The sequence below is a fragment of the Cryptomeria japonica genome, chromosome 3, assembly GCF_030272615.1.
Source record: "Cryptomeria japonica chromosome 3, Sugi_1.0, whole genome shotgun sequence".
In the NCBI taxonomy this organism is placed as follows: domain Eukaryota; kingdom Viridiplantae; phylum Streptophyta; class Pinopsida; order Cupressales; family Cupressaceae; genus Cryptomeria; species Cryptomeria japonica.
This window is the reverse complement of record NC_081407.1, coordinates 244,517,456-244,541,061: the sequence shown is the minus strand read 5'-3', so window position 1 is coordinate 244,541,061 and position 23,606 is coordinate 244,517,456. Positions and strand designations below refer to the sequence as shown.

General features: G+C 33.6%; 1 protein-coding gene across 1 annotated transcript in view; it reads right to left on the bottom strand.

Moving 5' to 3' along the window:
• Window positions 1-23,606, bottom strand: part of LOC131074412 (CBL-interacting serine/threonine-protein kinase 15-like) — a 57,098-nt gene that overhangs the window by 4,573 nt on the left and 28,919 nt on the right. The window contains exon 2 of the mRNA XM_058011040.2: window positions 12,852-13,171. Within this exon, the coding sequence (XP_057867023.2) occupies window positions 12,852-13,171 (320 nt within the window). The remainder of the gene's footprint in view (window positions 1-12,851; window positions 13,172-23,606) is intronic.

Genomic DNA, 23,606 nt, shown 5'->3' with positions numbered 1-23,606 from the left:
TATCGATCAAGCATTTTATGATGAAACAAGTGTTCAAATACAAAAATTGGAGGAGAAAATATCTCAATTAAAAGAGATCATAGAATAAAAAAGTGAAAAATAGTCAAAAGATTAGATCCCAAATCTTGAAAACGCTTTGAAAATTTCAAGGTCTAAGTCCAAATTTTGAGCCAATTGATGTAAAAGCTCTCATCGAACAATTGAACATACCATCTCCCATCTCTCAAATAGATATGATGAAATAATTTAAGCAAGAAGGAGAAATTTCAACCAAGTCTCTAATCAAACTCCATTCGATCAAGTCCCAATTAAATCATAGTTTCATCAAACTTCATTTAATTAGATATTAAATCAACAACCAATGATCCAACATACACAACCAATGGTCTAACATTTCCAACCAATGTAACCAATGATCTAACATATGCAACAAATACTCCAACATTTTCAACCAACACAATCATTGGTGCAATTCCAATAATATGCTCAACCAAACACACAATATCAACAATTGGTCCAACCAACTGTCAAATATCAACAACAAACTCACTATAAACAACTACAACCAGGAATTCAAAAACAAAAGTTGCAACTCACACTAGGACACATTTCAAACATGCCAGACCAATTCCATGAAGTCCCAAAACAAGTTCAAAATCCAAACCTATCGATGTCTAAAACTTACAAGGATTCAAATGAATCTCCAAAGAAAGGTGGCTCTATAACACAACCTTTAAAGAGAGTACTAAGTGAATTTACTAAGAAATATCAAAATCATGCACCTATGTCTACAAATGGTGCATTTCCCCGTAAGAAAATTGACTCTCTAGTTGCATCTATTATTATACCTTTCAAATATTTTCAAGAGCCTTCTATATCATTCTCATCAAATGATACACCCATGGTTGAAATCCCCAAGGGCTATCCATAATGGATTGCTAAGCTAATCCAATTCATGATGCCCATCCCCTTCATGCTTCACAAATGCTACACACAATGACACTATGCGTGCTTCATTTCTCATCAAACCTATTTCAGAGGATCCCATTCAAAGTCCATCTCTATCATGTCAAAGTATTGATTCCTTGCTAGAATCCCCTATGCACATCCCAATTCATACCCCATGTCAAGAGGATGATTTAAAGTACTAAGAAATGAGTTCTAAAATAGATAATGTCAAGATCTTGAAACATTATCATCCCATCCTATTGTTGACCAGGATCACATCCTCCTAGTAACTCATGATGACCCCCCTATTCCTATCTTGGAACATGACACCTTTTCAAATCTTGTTGACAATTGATTTCCTAAGCATGATCAAGATATTCCTTCCATCCTTTTCGACGATCCCATTGAAATTGAAGAGTAGAGTACTTTTAAATAGGAATCCAATGATCTTCCTCATTGTCAAGATCAAAGTATCATTTCAAATTCAAGTCCACCATAAGATGCTATCATCCCTTTAAATCCTCCATAAGATTCCTTTGTTCCTCCATCTCCATACCCTAATTATCCATATACACCCGAAGATCTCATTTCCTTTGATGATCCCATTATTCCTCTCATTCCATATCATGAAGAGCCTATCGTTGATCATAGTCCCCCTTATGATCCTGATCCACCTCATGATTCTAACATGTTGGTGCAAGATGTTCATGAACCCCTTACATGCATAATTCATTACTCCACTTTGGCCCAATCTGATCCACCTCACGATCCCATCATTCCCATCATATCATATCCACCTCATAGTGGACTCATGGTTTCTACCCGAAGCAAAGAGTATCCTATATGTCAAAATATTTATAAAGGTAAAGGGGTAGACCTTTATGAGAAAGAACCCCTCTATGGTAAAGAAAACATTAATGGTCATAGCCTTACTGACATTCCTCAAGATGTTGGTATGCCTACTATACCTACATCCAAACATGCACCTAGATCTTTGTCCCTTTCATCCATCTTAGGTACCTATATCCCTTCATCCCCTATTCAAGGTCCTTTTATTATCTCCTTTATTTTATTGTTATCTTGATTTATGTTAGTTGGTATGGGTCTTTTTATTTGTTGTTTCAAGTGTTTCTCATTTAATTTTATTATTCTTTTTTTTTTCTTTTTGTCTTTTTTTTTATTTTGTTCTTTTCATTCTTCCTTTTTGGTAGCCTTGTCATCCTTCCTCGATCCTTGTGCCTCCTCCCTCCCTCTTTTTACTCACATTGTTTGCTTTTTGGCCATCTTATACTACAGGGGCACTAGGATAAATGTTTGCAGCATTCGGATCTGTGTTGTTCCATGGTGACATTTTGTGGTAGGATGTGTGTTGAGCCATGTTGATCCATGGTGATGTGTATGGTGGTCCTAAGACAATGCAATAAGCCATAATGCTCCAAGATGTGTAGATTTAGTCCAAAGCCTTATATGGGCATTTTATTTGTATTTTTGGTGTTTAGGATTCTTAGATATTTTGTGTGTTCATTCTTGGCCTTTTGGTGTGAAGGAAAGAGATATATTGTAATAATGGTCAAAAGTTGCAATGTTGTCATGAGCAACTTTGACAAGTTTTTGCATTTTCGGTTACCCAATGGTTAGTTGGTTAAATGTACACATTGGGGGAAGTTTTAGGAGTTCATTGGCATGATATAATCTTGAGGAACGATGCCAACAGGTTAGGAGAAGTTGGTAATGAAATTATTGTTTCCAATTCAATCTAAAACTATATTTTACTCCATTTTCCTTGAGTTTTCTGAACTTTGTACAGATTTGTAAGGATGATTGGCATGAATTAAGGCCAAGAAAAGTTGAGACTATGAATCATATTTCATTTGGCATTGGTGTGAGGTCTTGAAACTCCTTATTTTGAAAGTCGGAGCATTTTCTTTATCATTGGCCTGAGAAAGCCGTAAAACCAGCATTTTGATGCAAAAAGGGTCAGAATTCAACATTCCATCTTGGGAATGGACTGAAAAATTGGTGAATGTTTAATTGTCTTGTATATTAAATGTTAAAAGTGTTTTTGCGGGGAAGGAAGTGTCATTTTCTAATTTTAAGATGATGCCCTAGGTTTGACATCCCTTATGTGGCAAGCCTATGTAGCAGAAGAAGTGGATGAAACCCTTGGATAATAGAATGAAGGGTATACAAATTTGGCATGAGAGGGACCCTTGAACATGTACAAACCTTTGAAAAGTTCCCAATCTTCATTCTAATATGACTAGTGAATACTTTTGGTGACAAACTTCCAAAACTGACTAAAGAAGCCTAATTAGGGGTAATTTGGACATACCCCTTAAAGTCAAAAACTAGATGCCAAAGTGTGAATTTTATAAGGGAACCTAAAAGGGTATCCAAATATGTGATTTATTCTAGGGGTTGGTAAGGAATATTGGAAGTGATTGTGCTAAAACCCAAATAGGAGGCCTAATTGCTTGTAGCCCTTACTAGGTCTCTAAGCGTAAACGATATTGGGGATCTGGTGGAATCTATTTAAGAGGTCCAAGTCAATGAAAATTCCATGTCTCACATATTTTTTCATCCACAAATGTCATACTTCACCACTTGATAAAAAGGTGCTATTTGCTAAGGGTTTAAGGTTTTTAGGTGTTCTTGGTTGGAGGGGTTGAGTCCATAGGAGTAGAAGACTCCTTGTGAATTTGGATTTGTCTTATTATGAGTGATCCTTAGGAAGGATACCAAGCCTTGGGAAGGCTGAAGATAATACACCATTGGATGGTGACTATTGAAGACCATTTGAAGGGAGAAACCAATCAAGTTGTGTATAACCCCAAACCCTCTGCACTGAATTGGTATTAGAGTTGATACTTGTAGTGGAGTAGTGTATGTTAGACATAGAATTTTGAGAAGAGGCAGACACAATGCCTCCTAAGGAAATAAACCCAGAGGCCATCAAGAAGATGGTAGAGGAATTGCTTGTTGAGAAACTCAAAGAGGCTAGAGAGTCCAAAGAAAAGGACAAAGCATGGGATGATGACTTAGTGGAAGAGAAAGAGAATGAGGAGTAGGGGGATATTGCTAAAGAGGCTCAGAAGGTGGCACCTAATCAAAATATGTTCTTTGATTCTTTAAAGTCAATAAATAGAGACAATGTAGAGAGCTTACCTACCTATGGTGGTAGCAGGGATGGAGAAGAGGTGCATGAATGGATAGAAGAACTAAATAACCACTGTAAATACAAAGAAATTCCTGAGGAGAAGAGAGTGAGTTTGGCTAAATCTAGACTCAAGGGGCCTACCTTTTTGTGGTTGACGGTATTACAAGAACAAAGGGTGATTGAAGGGAAGGAGAAGATATCCTCTTGGGAGAGGATGGGGAACAAAATCAAGAGCTAATTCCTAAGAATAGACTATGAGGTGCAGATGTACAAGAAGCTATGAAATCTCAAACAAATAGAGTTAGATGTGAGTATATACCCTGAAGAATTCCATAAACTAAGCCTTAGATCAAGGAAGCATGAAGAGGAAGCGAAGAAGGTGGCTAGATACCTGAATGGGCTTAGGAAAAACATTAAAGGTGAGATAAGCATCTTGGCTCTGGACACTATAAAGAAGTGTTTTAAATTGGCATTAAGAGTGGAAGATAAGACAAGGAGGAGAGGAGGGATAAATTTCATAGGTAGAGGTGGTAATGGAGGAAGGAACACTCCTAACAAAAATTGGTGATTCTAGTCAACAAGAGCCCAATGTTGATGGTATGTTGAAAGAATAAGTATCCAGTAGAATACTGAGAGGGGTGGGTGAATCAGTATACTGAAAAACTGATACAAAGTTCCCAAACTCAAATTCAATCATACAAAGTAAGCATATCATAGTCAAGATCAATAATCATAAGAACACTTGACATCAACCGGTTTTACTGTTATGACAACTTAATAGTAAAGAAATCCAATCTTGTAAACATCAACAATACTTAATCATATCTCAACATATTCATCTCTCAATGCTTCCAGTTATCATGCCTTATTAAAAGTTAATCAAATCAACAAATAAGATCATAACAACTAAAACATTCACCACTTGACACAAATGTTTATACGTGGAAAATCCAAATAGGTAAAAACCACGATGAGATGAGACTCACAAGGATAGCTATCTGAACTCTTCTGAAGTTCGCACTGTTAGGAGCCAAGCCTGTTAGAGCTTTACAATAAGTCATGTTAAGAACTAATTCCGGTTAGGAATCAAATGGTTAATGGATTTACAAATATGCCTTGATGAAAAGCACAATACCCTGTTAGGAGTAACCTCGCTGGAGGATTTAAGAATCCAAGCTAATGGACCACCTTGTTAGTCGATTTAATAAGTAACCAAGCTTGTTAGAGCTTACTCAGTTAAGGGATTTCACTTTTTCTGTAATTGTTAGAAAACAACAGGTATTCTTGATCTATCTGAATAGCACTACATTTACTTGATCGGATCCTTTTAAGCTTCAATGTTCCTTAACTCAAAGTGCAAATCCATCCACTAGTTAGGCAACTACACACTCAAAAGGTTTCTGCCAATCTTGCCAACAAATTTTACAAACAACTTCATCGACCTTAAATACAAATCAATTAGGTCGGTAACAGAACAAAAACTTAATTCTTATCATCGAGATTACAAACAAGTTAGTACAATCTTGACCATTTATAAATCATAACAATCTCTTTACATTCTTCATAATAATTCTAACCACTCCCTGATTACCACTTCATCAGACTTTGTAACTCATCGTGCGCTATGCACTTGATGCAATCCATTTCTCTTCTTCCCTAGTGAATAAACAAATGTGCCAAAACAATCTGAACTTATCCTCATAAAATGATCACACGTGTCTCTATCATTACCGCTCATCAGATAATAAACTAACAAACTTGATCTGTTAGGGTTTAACAACTAATAGGGTTTACCGGTTACATTGCATAGAAAGGTTAAAGAAAGGTTTAACCCTTTACACTAGTTTACCTGTTCAACTCACAAACATAACATACTAGTTTACAACATCTTCCACAAATCTCTTCTTAATGGTTACTAGCCAATATAAAAAAAGCAACAATATCAGCAATACCATGAATACCATTACTAGTTCAATTGACATCAATGACAACATATCATTAACGAAATCTATATGAAAAATCCCAAAAAAATAAAAATACCAACAAATGTATAATCCAATAATAGGAATGGAGGCTTTAGAGGTGGAAGGAGGCCTTTTGGTAGCAATAGACAAGGAAGTCAAAGCAGAGGTCTGGGTGTTTTCACTGGCAAGTGCTACAATTGCAACCAAGTGGGTCATCCCATTAGTAGATGCCCTGAGAAAGCTACTAGTTCACATGGGAACAAAATTGTGTAAGAGGATGATAGTCAAAGTGTCAATTCTCCAATGGGAAATGCAAGTCCTACCTTGAGTGGAGATAGTCTTATGCTAAGGAGGACATTATTGAAGGTACCCCAACACAAGGAGCCTCTAGAAAGGAAGTCACTCTTCAAGACCACTTGTAAGTCTCATAATGAGGTTTGTAAGGTAAATGTTGACTCCAAATTCATAGAGAATATTGTTTCTTTTGAAATGATAGAGAAATTAAAATTGAAAAGTTTACCACATGTGAGTCCTTATAGGGTCTCTTGGCTTAACAAGGGGCAACATGTAGTGGTAGATGAACTAAATTGTTTAGATTTTGAAATGAGGGATTATAAGGATAGAATATTGTGTGATATCCTACCTATGGGTGCTTGTTACCTATTATTAGGCTGCCCTTGGCAATATGATGTCAAAGCACAACATATGGGGAGAATAATGCGTACATCATTACCAAGAATGGTAAACAATTTAGGATGGATCCTTTACCTAATAAAGGGGAATAGAAGATTGATAGTCCAAATGGAATGTTTCTTAGTGGTAAGGAGTTTCAAGAGATCTTCAAGCAAGATGGGACCCAAGGTTTTGCTTTAGTTTTGCACCCAAGGGATGAACCTAAACCAAGAAATGGTGAAAAGAAGGAGATTCCTATTGAAGTACAAGTCATGATGGATAGATAAAATGACATTGTGGCCAAACACATGTCTGATAAATTACCTCCAATTAGAGATATCAGTCATCAAATTGATCTAATCCATGATGTAACCTTGCCTAAAAAAACTGCCTACAAGATGACTCCTAGTCAGAATAAAGAGGTAGCAAGACAAGTGCAAGAACTTCTAGATAAGGGGTTGATTAGGAAGAGTTTGAGCACATGTTCTATAGCTACTATGTTGCCACCAAAAAAAGATGGAACATGGAGGATGTGCACCGATTCAAGGGCCATCAACATGATCACAGTTAGGTATCAGTTTTCTATGCCTAGGATTAAAGGCCTAATGGAATATCTTGGGGGACCATGCTCTTTTTGAAATATTAATATGAAATCAGGCTATCATAAGATCAGAATTAAACCTAGTGATGAGTGGAAAATAAAATTTAAGACAAATGTGGGCTTATATGAGTAGACGGTGATGCCATTTGGGCTCACAAATGCACCTAGTACCTTTATGCACCTCATGAATGAGGTATTGGTTGACTTTATTGGAAAATTTGTTGTTGTTTGTCTTGATGACATCTTCATGTTTAGAAGGTCCAAGGAAGAACATTTGAAGCATTTAGATCAGGTTTGAGAAAGCTTCATGAAGAAAAAATGGTAATCAATCTAGAGAAGTGTGAATTAATGAAAACTAAATTGGTGTATCTAGCATTTGTGGTTTCTAATGGAGGTTTGAAAATGGATCCTTCAAAGGTTTAAGCTATTGTAAATTGTCCTACACCTAGGACAATAGGTGATGTTAGGAGCTTTCATGGATTGTCTTATTTTTATAAAAAAATCATCAAAGGTTTTAGTCATGTTTGTGCTCCTATTCTTGACACTATAAAAGGAGGAATCAAATGTAGATTTGAATGGATAGAGAAGGAATTGAAAAGATTTGAGATTTTGAAGAGGAAGGTTGCAGAACTTCCCACCTTGACACTCCCTAACTTTGATCAATATTTTACAGTTGAATGTCATGCAAGCAAGTAGGCAATAGATGTAGTCCTTAGTCAAGAAGGACATCTTGTCGCATTATTTTTAAAGAAGTTGAATGAGGCTAAGAAAATGCATTAAACCTATGATTTAGAGATCTATACAATGGTGCAAGCACTAAAAAAGTCGTGCCATTACCTTCTTCTAAAGGAGTTCATTGTTTATACTGATAACCATGCATTGAGTTTTCTTAATGGACAAGAGAAGTTGAATCAAAGACACATCAAGTGGGTTGAACAACTCCAACCTCTCACCTTCACCATCAAACATAAGAAGGGTGTGTCTAACAAGGTTGTAGATGCTATGAGTAGAATAACCCTCACTGTTGAAGAAATTCAGTTGCAAAGCATTGGTATTGATTCTCTTAAAGCCATGCACAAGGAAGATGAATATTTTAAAGATGCATCTGAAGTATGTAATAAGTTTTGTGACTCTTTTCATGTTGAGTTTCTTGATTTCATGTTGTAGGATGGATTTCTCCTCAAGGGGCATCAACTATGCATTCCTCAATGATCTATGAGGGAGAATATCATTAGGGAAAAGCACAATGGCAGCTTTGGAGGTCATTTTGGTTTGGATAAGACCTTGGAGCAAGTATCAAGCTTTTACTTTTGGCCTAAGATGCAAGCAAAAGTAAGAAGAATTGTTGACAATTATCCTATTTATCAAAGGGAAAAAGGTGTTAAAAACTAATGCTAGATTATATCAGCCTTTACCGATTCCTACTAGGCCTTTGGAAAGCCTTACTATGGATTTTGTCCTTGGTTTCCCCAAAACTCCTAGGGTGTTTCATAATGTCATTGTAATTTTTGATAGGTTCAGTAAGATGGCTCATTTTCTGCCATGTAAATGAACAAATGATGCATCTCATATTGCCGGTTTGTTTTTTAAAGAGGCTATAAGGATACATGGTTTGCCTCTCAATATTGTCAATGATAAAGACTCCAAGTTTGTGGGTCATTTTTAGAGGACTCTTTGGAAGAAGTTAGGTACCAATGTGTGATTTTATTCAGCATACCAACCTCAAACTATTGGATAAACTGAGGTGGTTAATAGATCTCTTGGAAATCTCCTTAGATTCCTTACCAAGTAGCATGGACAAGGTTGAGACTTGGTGATTGGACAAGCTAAATATGCATATAATGATTCAGTCAATAGGAGTAGAGGGAAGAGTCCATTTGAGGTTGTGTATGGATTACATCCTAGAGGGATACTTGAACTCAAAGATCTTGGAGGCATGGACAAAAGGAGTGCCCAAGGAGAAGACTTTGCCAGCATTATGAAGGAAATTGATGATCAAGTTAATCTTTCACTTCAAAAAAGTGCTGATAAGTACAAACTCAAAGTAGATATTAAGAGGAGATATGTTTATTTCAAGGTAGGGTAATTGGTGATGGCCTACCTAAGGAAAGAGAGACTACCCAAGGGCCAACCCTCCAAATTACTCATGAAGAAAATAGGTCATCTCCGAGTGGTTCACAAATTTAGCAACAATGCATATGAAGTTGAAATTTCACTAGATTTGGGAATATCTCCCATCTTCAATGTTAGGTCCCGGAGATGACTAAGAGGGGGGGGGGGAGCTGAATCACTTTTCCAATAAATTCCATCAAAATTAACTTAACCAAAACTTAATGTTCAATACCGGTAAACCAAACTTTATGTCGGTAGACAGTCTTAATAGTTAATTGCAGTACCGGTAAAGATTAATGCATGAAATAGAAAGACAATAACATCCAAAACACATAACACCATTATTTGTATGTTGAAACCTTGTAAGGGTAAAAACCATGATGGGAAGCCTTACCCATAATCAAATGATACTACTGCAGATAGTATGTGTTTACAATATGGATTCTGTACATGCAGAAAGGCCAGCTCCCTAAAGCTCACTGCTCAATCACAAAATGAGAGTTACACTGACTACAATTGGATGGTTAAATCCAATGATAATGTACTACACAAAATAGCATCTTCATATGTTGGATTTAGTACTGGTTAAGTTCTGATTTCCTTCACAAAAACCCTCCTTCAACATTCAAATGATATATGCATCTATAGCTCTACTTATTTTTGCATATATCTTATTGCAATCCTTTTCACATTCAAAATCCCATCTTACTATGATCTTTACAAATAAGATCTTAAATATATACCATACCCTAAGACCTATTGAATAGGTCAGCTCACTTACAATAAAATTAATTACAAACAAATCAATATCTATGAATGATGTCAGCTCAATGCATTTACAATAATAATAAATCATCCCCATAATATGTCGTGTTGGTCTGGAATAAATATGACTGTCGGTGCTTATCCTAGACCTATTTGCTGGTAACGGCAAATATGCAAACCTGAATAAATAGTTAACCGAATTGCCAAAACCAAGTGATCGAATAATGTGAACAATATAGTCTGTCGGTGAACCAAATACCAATGTCTTGCATAAGTCTCTATTTTAGCAGTGAACATAGCCAAAATATCCAAGTGCTGATAAGTGTTGACAAGTGATGACAAGTGTTGACATCAATGACAAAATCATATCAACATATCCAAAATACCAAAATTCAATGTGCATGATCTAACAAATTTCAAGGGGTCTTTGACTGATGTAGCACCTGACTCATCTCTTGTAGAAGAGGATGTAGATTGGATGAAGGATCTACTACCTATCAAGCCATTAGAATTGGATTGCATTCTTGACTCCAAGGTGGTCAAACAAACCAGAAAAGGAGTGTATAAGGACTACTTGGTAAAATGGAAGGGGCTTCCTGAATCTGAAGCTAGATGGATGTCTCAAGGTGATAACATCAAGCATGGAACCACAATCACCCGGCTAGCAACTCAAGGGACTTAAGTTTTCCTGTCCCGAGCAGTATGATGCAGGGGCACTAGGATGCATGTTTGCATCATTTGGATGTGTGGTGTTCCATGGTGATGTTTTGTGGTAGGATGTGTGCTTATCCATGTTGATCCATGGTGGCCCTAAGACAATGCAATAAGCCATAAGGCTCCAAGATGTGTAAGATTGGTCCAAAGCCTTATCAGTCTAAAACTGCATTTTACTCCATTTTCCTTGAATTTTTCTTAGTTCTCTTAAAAAGGATATTTATTAGTTTTATGGAAGAAATTTAAAAATTTAATTTTTCAAATGATGTTTTCATTTTATGTTAAATACAATTTTATTTATAAATGTTATATAATTTGTGAAAGATTATTTTCCTTAAATTTAATTTAAAATTCAATTCAAATTTTAGTGATGGTAAATGTTGAAAATAAAATGGGTCCTTGAATTTTGTATGGATAGAAAGGTCCTCAAATCCTAAAGATGATATGGCTTCAATTATGTTTTTATTTTAATATCTATTAAGATAGGAAAATTACTTGTTTTAAGAGAATTTGAGTTTAAGTTTTCACCCAATCTTTTACCATTAAATTAAGGAATATATTAACAATTAATTTACCTAACTTTTAATATGCTTTCTAAAATTGTAAATTTTAAAAAATTATTCAAAACTTATAGCATTTAATGAAAATTTAATGAATATTGACTATAGTTTGACAACTAAATTATGATATCTAATTGATTATCAATAGTATATTACAAATATATAACATTCTCTCATTTATTAAAATCTTTTCAAAAAAGTAATTTTTATTTCAATAAATCAAAAAATTCTAATCTATAAAGAAATTTTATGAAAAATAATAAGATAACCATAAATTTTTTAAAACTTACCTTGAAATTATCTTGTTGTTTCTAAACATTTATCTATCACATTCCTCAAAACATAAAAAAAAAGCAAATGTATTGCAATATTTTGAAAGTTACAATGGAAACCAAAATCTTGGCCCCAATCATAGCTCTCATATCACTTATCACTTGCTATGATATTTGTTTGAAATAAGAAACATAGAACACTTTGAGGAGGTGACCTCCAAATATCAAATGATAACATATGTACTAAACATGATATGATATGATAATATGGAAGAGAGTCCTCACTATTATTTGGAGAATTAATTATGTAGGGACATACCTCATCATCTTAACTAATACAAATTATTGTATTAAACAAATTATACTTAAGATTATCTATAATATATAAGATTAGTAATATCAAACTAGAATCATAATAAAGGTACATTTAGGAATGCGATTAGATGAAAATATAATATAAATTATAGGGTTTTAAATGCATAAATGAGTTCTTTATTTAATTTATTAGGTTAGACTCAAATGTATTTATTACATTATATTGTAAATTTTGATTATACGACCCATAAAATTAAGGTCAATATTTGGTAGTTAATTGTTTGACTACTTTACAACTAATTTTAATACATTGTTTCTTTTACATTAATTATTACTACCTTAGTTTCTATAATTACTTACATATCATATTAAAACCAAATATTGTATTACATTATGAAATTCAATTGTTTTAATTGTCTTTAAAATATCATTTATCACTATATTTATAGTTTTCATGTCTGAAGTATGGTCCTATAATTGGTATCACATTTGGGGAGAAATTTTTTATCTACATTCTTGGTTGTGTACATAGATTGTCTTCATCTATTTGAAATACATTTTTTATCTAGTCATGTGTAATTTACAAAATGGGTTTTTCAATGAGAAATAAATTAAGTGGAATTTTCAATTTTATTTAAATTTTAATTTATTCAATAATGAGTTTTGTACATCATCACCTTTAGGTGTAAATTTTTTTTCTTTAATCATAGGCTTTAATTCTTGATCATAAAAATGTTGATATTCTAATGAATCTCCACTTTTTCTACTCACCTCTATTTTGAACAATGATGGCCCTACTTCATTTATCATAACTTTATTCTCCATATTCCTTTTCTTATCAGCTTCCTTTCTCTTTAAATTCATTGTACAATGTGTCTTTGTGGTTGTCAATTTCCACTCCTTCCCAGTCTTCCCAAGCTTTTTAACAATACTAATTATAGGTTCATTTGATGTGAAACTCAAAATTGAATTTTCCCTTTCTTCATCATCCCCAATAATCAAAGGTGATATATCAAAACTTGAACTGATTATCTCAAATGCATTAGAAGACTTGTGTTTAAATTTTCCATTAAATTTTTCAATTGAATTTTCTAAAACAAATCATCAAATTATATATTAGTACATATTTATGAAAACTTAATTTTCAAAAAAGAAGATCCTATGAAATACATTCATATAAATTTACTTTTTCTTCTCATTACATGGTGATTAAAATATTCATATATTTAATTTTAAAAAAAAAGAAAAAAGATGTTACTAATAAAAAACTTAGCTAATCAAAACATTGTGATTAACATATTAATTATTTAAATAAATACCTAATTTTTCATATAAATAAGAAATTAATTATTAGATAAATTTTAGATCTACATTACAATTATAATACACTAAAAATCTTCATTTGTCAAAAAAAAAAAAAGGTGGAAAAAGAAAAAATTGATAAAAATTTATGTTTGAAATCAACAAGAACTTAATTCAAACCATTGACAAGACTTTAAACCTAATTTGCATCTAAACAAACTCAATTCTTTGAGAAGAGACTAAATTCTCTAACTTTAAATAATATTTTTTGGTTTTTAGAATTTATAATGTAAACTTTTAAATAAGTTGACTAAAAATCATTTGCATTTGCACATATAAGTGAATCACTTTAAGTTTTTAAATAAATAAAGATATTTTCATATCAGTGATCATCAACATAAAATCATTTACATTCATTTAACAAATTTTGAAATTAAAAGACAGATTTTTAAACTAATAGGATCAAACTTCAATACTTTGTCATGCTTAAACAATACATTCTAAATTTTGACGTGGTTAGGTAGCTCATCTAAATCATGCTCATTTCTCCAAAAAAACCCACCTATTAGTGTCTAGATATTATTGTCAAATAAACATGATTCCAAATGAGCTACCTAAGCGAGTCAACATTTAGAATGTATTGTTTAAGCCAAACTTAATTGATCTCTGTTAAAGAACACACCTTTGTCCACATATTATTGTCAAATAAACATGATTTCAAATGAGCTACCTAAGCGAGTCAACATTTATAATGTAAACATTTAAATAATTTGACTAAAAATCATTTGCATTTGCACATATAAGTGAATCACTTTAAGTTTTTAAATAAATAAAGATATTTTCATATCAGTGATCATCAACATAAAATCATTTACATTCATTTAACGAATTTTGAAATTAAAAGACAGATTTTTAAACTAATAGGATCAAACTTCAATACTTTGTCGTGCTTAAACAATACATTCTAAATTTTGACGTGGTTAGGTAGCTCATCTAAATCATGCTCATTTCTCCAACAAAACCCACCTATTAGTGTCCACATATTATTGTCAAATAAACATGATTTCAAATGAGCTACCTAAGTGAGTCAACATTTAGAATGTATTGTTTAAGCCAAACTTAATTGATCTCTGTTAAAGAACACACCTTATACTTTGATTTGATTAGATGACTGATCTGAAATCATATTCACTACTCCAATAAAATTCATATTATCACCATTTAAAATGACTCACTAAACAAATCAAAACTTAAAATAAGTGATTACTCAAATTTCTCACTTATACTTACCTCTCTTTTCATTAACAACTTAAAAATTCTTACGAAACCAGGAATGCTCCATAATCTAACGCGTAATAGATTAATCCATGATTTTTATTGATGAAATTTCAATGCTTTTGTATGGGTGAGTTAGTTTGTTTTGTTATGAAATACGTTATGGTTCAGTTTTTGTGGAGGTCTGAATTTATTACCCCAAATAAAATAGAACCCTCACCACTTGTCTCTATCTGGATTCACAACTTTTTGCATGCAGCAGTTTAATGGATTTGTATTCTTGGTGTTTAGTAAGAACATTTATTTTACAATGAGTATCTTCTACTAATATAAGATATCGACATATTTTACATATATTTTTGAAATATAAGTATACTAGTTTTAAATTTTTTTAAATCTTAACTTTTAATTTATTAATGGCTATTTGAGATGTCAAAATGGGAGATGCTTAGTAACAAAATATACTTAGTATTAAACATATCATATTTACTGACTCTAAAGAATGGTGGAGCTATTTTACAATGACTATAAGAAGTAAAGTGTAATAGTATAAGTGCTTTAATAAAAAAATGTTAACTTTTTCTATAATTTTGACAACTACTTAATATTTTAGATATATAAAATAACTTCAAATTGAAAGCGCAAAAGAAAAATCAAACTAAACTCATTTGTCAACAAAATATTAGGTTTATCGTTGATGTGACTTATTAAAAGTATAATTATAGATATATGTACATATGTATTAGATCCTTAAATTTTTACTAATATATGATTTCATCGTTCAAATATATTTTACTAGTTGTCTAAGTAGACATCACTATAATAACTCTTTAGGTGTTCATTTATTAACATTTTTAATTCATTAAACTACCATCTTATTATAAAGCAAGCAACTTTGATCAACTTTTTGCCTGCTTTATAATATTATCCTTTATAAGGAATTGAAAGCTGCTAGATCACACACATTGAAATGGGAGATATTCTGAAATTTGGTGGAAATTCATCTTCATATGCATTGTTGCCAATTTTATGAACCACCCGGAGAGGACCTATTTTCTTGATGAGTAGTTTGGAGGGTTGGCCCTAGTCTCTCTTTCCTTAGGTAGGCCATCACCAATTCACCTACCTTGAACTGAACAACTCTCCTCTTAATATTTGCTCTGAGTTTTCACTTATCAGCACTTTGTTGAAGTGAAACATTAACTTGATCATCGATCTCCTTCATAGTGATGGCAAAGCCTTCTCCTTGCACACTCCTTTTGTCCATGCCTCCAAGATCTCTGAGTTCAAGTATCCCTCTAGGATGTAATCCATACATAACTTTAAATTGATTTCTCTGTGTACTCCAATTGGTTGAATCATTGTATGCATATTCAACTTGTCCAATCACCAAGGCCCAACCTTGTCCATGATGATTGGTAAGGCATCTAAGGATATTGCCAAGAGATCTATTAACCACCTCAGTTTCTCCATCAGTCTAAGGGTGGTATGCTGAAGAAAATGAGAGATTGGTACCCAATTTCTTTGAGAGAGTCCTCCAAAAATGACCCACAAACTTGGAGTCTCTATTAGTGACAATATTGAGAGGCAAACTATGTATCCTTATAACCTCTTTGTAAAAAAAACCTGCAATATGAGATGCATCATTTGTGCATTTACATAGTACAAAATGAGCCATCTTACTAAACCTACCAAAAACTACAAAGACATTATCAAACCCCCTAGGATTTTTAGGCAAACCAAGGACAAAATCCATACTAAGGCTTTCCCAAGGCCTAGTAGGAATTGGTAAGGCTAATATAATCCAGCATTAGTTGAAACACATTTTCCCCTTTGATAAATAGGACAATGTTGAACAATTCTTCTTACTTCTTCTTGCATCTTAGGCCAAAAGTAAAACCTTGATACCTGCTCCAAGGTTTCCATTGTGCTTTCCCTAATGATATTCTCCCTCATAGAGCATTGAGAAATGCATAGTTGATGCCTCTTGAAGATAAATCTATCCTACATCATGAAATCAGGAAACTCAACATGAAAAGAGTCAGCAAACTTAGTACATACTTCATATGTATCTTTAAAATCTTTATCTTCCTTGTGCACGGATTTAAGAGAATCAACACCAATGCTTTGCAACTGAATTTCTTTGATAGTGAGGGTTCTTCTACTCAAAGCATCCTCAACCTTGTTAGACACACCCTTCTTATGTTTGATGTTGAAGGTGTAAGGTTGGACTTGTTCAACCTGCTTGATGTGCGTTTAATTCAACTTATCCTGTCCATCAAGAAAACTCAATGAATGGTTATCAGTATAAACAATGAACTCCATTGAAAGAAGGTAATGGCGCTACTTTTTGAGTGCTTGCACCATTGCATAGAGCTCCAAATAATAGGTTGAATACCTTTTCTTAGCCTCATTCAACTTCTCTTAAAATAATACCACTGGTTGTCCTTCTTCACTAAGGACTACATCTATTGCCTCCTTGCTTGCATTATTATAAAGCAAGCAACTTTGATCAACTTTGTAATAACTATCCAATTTATCTAGAGAGAATATTCTAGAAAAAATATTCTACACTAACACTAATTCTCCCTTTAAAATGAAATGATGAAGAGATCTTAAGAGTTATTTTCAATTCTCTTGGTTCATTTCTAGCTATGTATAAGGTCACAGAAGACATGAATCAGCCGATTTTTCTAGATTTTATGTTTGTGTAGATATTGGAGAGCTATTACCAAACACTCTTGATCTTCACTCGATGTTGGTTGCCTAGGAGTAGGTATCCCACTATGAGTCTTCCTCATTGGTTTTTTCTCATTCCCATAGAGTTGGACATTCTCCACCCTTGTGTGCACATTTCAAAGATAAGCTCCATACTTTTTCCAAAACTAGGAACTTGGTGAATAGTAATGAAGGAAATGATCTAGGCATCTTTGGTTTAAGTCTCACAAGAATATCTAAGTGGCATTCCCTAATGGCAACACAATTTTTTGTAAGTCCTTCACTTCATGGTTCTTCTTTGATTTTAGGTAAATATTTTAGTCTTGTTGTTGTGGTTTCTATTGAGAAGTGAGGGGATCCTCCCTTAAGGATAAAAATATATCTTCAAATCTTCACCTTTGGTTGAGAAAACTTAAATTAGTCCATGGAGTTCAAACTTCATTGCAAAGTTCTGTTGTTTAGTTTGGCTCCAAACCTCTTTGATAGTTCTTCTTGTTTGTCTTTTGTTGTACAACTGTTTGTTTTGTTGGGGCCATGCTTGTCTTAGGGCAGTTCCTTAATGGTTCATAGTTTCATGTTGCTATAGTTGTTTTTTGTTATGGAAAATATTTTGTTCTCTAAATGAGAATCCCAGATGACTCTATTGAGTCTCTGTATAGGGGACTATCATACGAAACTGAGACACTAGCACAACAAGCTGTCATCTTGTACGGACAAAAGATAAAATTTGTATGAGAGAAATAGATCTGATAGAACTAAAACATGAATGATATAATAACAAACTAAATCAACAGTACAAAATACAAAGTACTTAAATAAAGTGACAAAAGATGATGAAAGCTTACAATCGGTCCATGATTGAAGCCTCCTGCAAAATGGTTTCCTTCCCATGACTATAAACCTACACACAAGCAAGAGAGAAAATGTTGGGGGTTGTGTTTAGAGGTCTACCTTAGTTAGACCCCCCTTAGGGTGTTTCCACCTCCACGAACAACCCAAATAGATAGATAAATCAAAAGATAAATAACTATAATGATAAAATAATTAAATAGATAGGGGATGTGATAAATCCCCAGATCCTCAAAGACAAGATAGATAGAATGATAGAAAGATATTAGCAAAGAGGCTTGAGAAAGCCTATATATTTGAAAAATATTATTGTGAGAGCTTGAGAGTGTTGTAGCAAACTAGAGACTATTGTATGGAGGAACTAGAGAGATTGAAAGAAGAGAAAATATGGATTTAAAATAAGAGAATAGGAGGGAAAGAAGAGGTTGGAAATTCGTTTAGACATTAAGATATTTTGGAATGAATGCACGACATGAGGACATCCATGCGATATGCTAGTGTCTAGACAAATCACGCTAGAAAATGACAAGCGACAAGAGAAACACTTGGCTACCATGAAATTAAAGTGGAAGGGTAGTTGTTGAAAGGTGTCATGACCATCCTGAGAGGGAAAAAGATGATGCAAGGGCTGAAATGAGCCTACTCAAATGCTAGGGGAATGGACACTAAAGTGGATACAAAATTATGAGTGAAATTATAAAGGGGTATGCAATTATCAACTTGAAATTTTGGCCCCACTTTAGCAGGCTTATGAATTGACATGAATATGCACGCTAAAGGAAATCTGCTAAATATAAAATATCATCATGATACCAAAAGGATATTGTAGAGGAAGAAAACAAATATTTTTTCCAATGAGGCATGCCCCCAATCTGAAGACCTATAAAACAAATTGTTTTTCCAATGAGTAGGTGCAGTTGAGAGTAATCTCAAATTGTAATCCAACAAATATTGTCCTTGCCAATCTTAGAATTTGTTGTATAATGTGCATGAGTGTCTTTTATCAAAGTCAAGAAACATATTGTCTTTCATGCTTGTTAAAAGTGAATCATAAACAAAGGACATAACCAACCTTACAAACATTAACAAAAACAATTTTTCAAAATAAGTCATTATCAATTTTGGTTATCAAACCCAAACAATTGTCCAGACAAGTTTCAAAGAAAAGTCAAACTTGGTCAAAGAGTTTCAAAGTATCCATCCAACACTTGAAAATACTTTATAAACATAGCTTATCAAAACATGGCGTATCCTTGTTTCAAAATTCATGTCACTTAGGGATAGATTTTGCAAGGTTCAAACTTTGATCTTAGGACACATTGTCATTACCCTTCATTTTAGTTCAATTCATTGCAAGCATCCTCATTTTGGACTTAGGTTTAATATTATTTTCTTAAGTCTTCATTGCATTATTAGGTCTTATCTTAGGTTGCATTTTTCAATTCCAAAATCATTGGTCCTCACATATCCATATCACATTGGTTTTATCATTGCATAGTCAAAACCCTAGGTCTTGTCTTACATGAACATTGTTAGACCTTTTCATTCACATGCTTGGTTCATATCATTTTGTCATATCATAATATCCTTTTACGATATCATATATTGAGACCTTATCATATTTATATCATATCCTTGGGTCCTTGTCATTATCATCGTCAACTTGCATAATAGTCTTAAAATTTGGTTTTGTCAAACTTCAAAAATCAAAACTTTATATTAAACCCTCAGTTGTTGTTAGGGAGGCTTGACCTTGTCCGAAAAAAAATTGCCCTCTTGTCAATATCATTTATTCAAACCTATCTTAGTATCTAAGTGTATAGGTGAGACATTGTCACTTTGTCATTTGTCCTCTTTTCCTTCTAAGGTATTGACTTCATTTCAATGTCCCAAGGTTGCATCTTTTGGTTTTCAGTTCAAAGTTTGACCAAATCTTGAAAAACAAAAAAAACATAGGTTGCATTCTTGCCCTAGGTTGCGTTGCCATTTGCTAATGTTACACATAATTTCACTTTATTGTCATTTCAAAAATTCAAAAAAGATAAAAAAATATAAGTTGCACTATTTTCCTTTTAGGTTGCATTTGTCGATTCCATTAGTAGCACTACAGAGTAACATGTCTATTGAAACAAGGTTGCAAGCTCTTATGATGCAACAAAGTTTGACATATCAACCGATGATTGGTCCAATTAATAACACAATGCAATCAAGTTTTAATCCAAGGAAATCATAATTCTATTCAACCCAACAACAAGGCAATATCGATCAAGCATTTTATGATGAAACAAGTGTCCAAATACAAAAATTGGAGGAGAAACTATCTCGATTAAAAGAGATCATAGAAAAAAAGGTGAAAAATAGTCAAAAGATTAGATCCCAAATGATGAAAATGCTTCAAAAATTTCAAGGTCTAAGTTCAAATTTTGAGCCAATTGATGTAAAAGATCTCATTGAATGATTGAACATACCATCTCCCATCTCTGAAATAGAGATGATGAAATAAGTTAAGCAACAAAGAGAAACTTCAACCAAGTCTCTAATCAAAATCCATTTGATCAAGTCCCAAGTAAAACATAATTTCATCAAACTTTGTTCAATCAAATATTAAATCAACAACAAATGATCCAACATACACAACCAATGGTCCAACATTTCCAACCAATGCAACCAATGATCCAACATACACAACCAATGGTCCAACATTTCCAACCAATGCAACCAATGATCCAACATATGCAACAAATAGTCCAACATTTTGAACCAACACAATCATTGGTGCAATTCCAATAATATGCTCAACCAAACACACAATATCAACAATTGGTCCAACCAACTATCAAGTATCGACAACAAACTCACTATAAACAACTACAACCAAGAATTCAAAAAAAAAAGTTGCAACTCACACTAGGACACATTTCAAACATGTCAGACCAATTCCATGAAGTCCCAAAACAAGTTCAAAATCCAAACCTTACCATGTCGAAACCTTGCAAGGATTCAAATGCATTTCCAAAGAAAGGTGGCTCTATTAGACAACCCTTAAAGAGATTACTAAGTGATTTTACTGAGAAAGATCAAAATCATGCACCTATGTCTAGAAATGGCGCATTCCCCCATAAGAATAATGACTCTCTAGTTGCATCTATTCCTACACCTTTCAAAGATTTGCAAGAGCCTTCTATATCATCCTCATCAAATGATACACCCAAGGGCTATCCACAATGGATTGCTAAGCTAATCCAACTAATGATACACATCCCCTTCATGCTTCACAAATGCTATACAAAACGACACTATGCACTTCATTTCTCATCAAACCTATTTCAGAGGAACCCATTCAAAGTCCATCTCTCTCATGTCAAAGCATTGATTCCTTGCTAGAATCCCCTATGCACATCCCAAATCATACCCCATGTCAAGAGGATGATTTAAAGTACCAAGAAATGAGTCCTAAAATAGATAATGTCAATATCTTGAAACGTTATAATCCCTTCCTATTGTTGATCAGGATCCCATCCTCCCAGTCACTCATGATGACCCCCTATTCCTATCCAAGAACATGACACCTTTTCAAATCCCATTGACATTCCATTTCCTAAGCATGATCAAGATATTCCTTCCATCCTTTTTGATGATCCCATTGAAATTGAAGAGCAGAGTACTTTTAAACAGGAATCCAATGATCTTCCTCATTGTCAAGATCAAAGTATCATTTCAAATTCATGTACACCATAAGATGCTATCATCCCTTTACATCCTCCACAAGATTCCTTTTTTCCTCCATCTCCATGCCCTAATCATCCATATACACCCTAAGATCTTATTTCCTTTGATGATCCTATTATTCCTCTCATTCCATCTCATGAAGAGCCTATCATTGATCGTAGTCCCCCTTGTGATCCTGATCTGCTTCATGATTCTAACATGTTGGTGCAAGATGTTCATGAACCCCTTACACACATAATTGGTTCGTCCACTTTGGCCAAATCTGACCAACTTCATGATCCCATCATTCCCATCATATCATATCCACCTCATAATGGACTCGTGGCTTCTTCCTAAAGCAAAGAGTATCCTATAGGTAAAAATATTTATAAAGGTAAAGGGGTAGAAATTCATGAGAAAGAACCCCTCCATGTTAAAGAAAACATTAATGGTCATAGCTTACTGACATTCATCAAGATGTTGGTATCCCTACCAAACCTTCACCCAAACATGCACCTAGCTCTTCATCCCTTTCATCCATCTTAGGTACCTATATCCCTTCATCCCCTATTCAACGTCCTTTTATTCTCTCCATTATTTTATTGTTATCTTTCTTTATGTTAGTTGGTATGGGTCTTTTTATTTGTTTTTTCAATTTTTTCTCATTTAGTTTTATTACTCTTTTTTCTTTTCTTTTTGTCCTCCTTTTTATTTTGTTCTTCTCCTTCTTCCTTCTTGGTAGCCTTGTCAGCCTTCCTTGATCCTTGTGCATCCTCCCTGTTACTACTTATTATAGTTGCCATTAGTTTTATATCCAAATTCATTCTATATACTCTAGTCGGTTACTACTACCGAAACATTCAGTCGGTATGCATAGAACAATCGGTTACAGAAGAAAGTAGTCATAGAGCCCAGTATTCACCAAGTTGTCTACCGAGTAACATTCCATGTCTACTGAGCAGAAATAATGATATAGTGAGTTGATATACACTAAGTAAAACGTGCTACCAGATTCATTGAATCTAGACACACATGGGAAAACATGTTAGAAGATCGAGGAACATAGAACCGTTGTCACATTGGAAATTGCACTTAAAGATTGTGTATGATTTTGAGGTCATCTAACCAATGAAGTATTTTGTATAGTTATTCATTCAATAAATCATGTTTGTAATATCGAAGCAATGACCCTGACCACCGACATAAGAGATTTATTTATACAACATGTATTGAGATCAGATAGAGATATATAGAGGTGTATGAAGCAAGACATGTGTGATACATAAGAAAGCACTGAATGTTATGACTGTTACAGAGACACAGAGGTCACCGAGAAGGATTTCAAAGAACAGTCAAAGAACAGAGTAAACAGAAGGGTTTACCGAGTTATTTTATGGGTTACTAAGGTATTCTATAAGCAAGGTAATCTCATTTTGAGCACATAGAATCTGCTATAACATTCCATATGTAAAGTTGCACATATTTGTAAAGATTTTATTGTAATATTTGAAGTTGTAAGAGAAACCTTTAACAGGGTAAAAGACTCTAACAAAGTTTATAAATTGTAAAGCCTTTAACCAGGTGCAACATTTAGTTTAAGTGTTGTAAAATCCTTTAGCAAGTTAGATCTAATGATCTTGATACTCCTAACAGGACAAGCTATCACAAATAGCT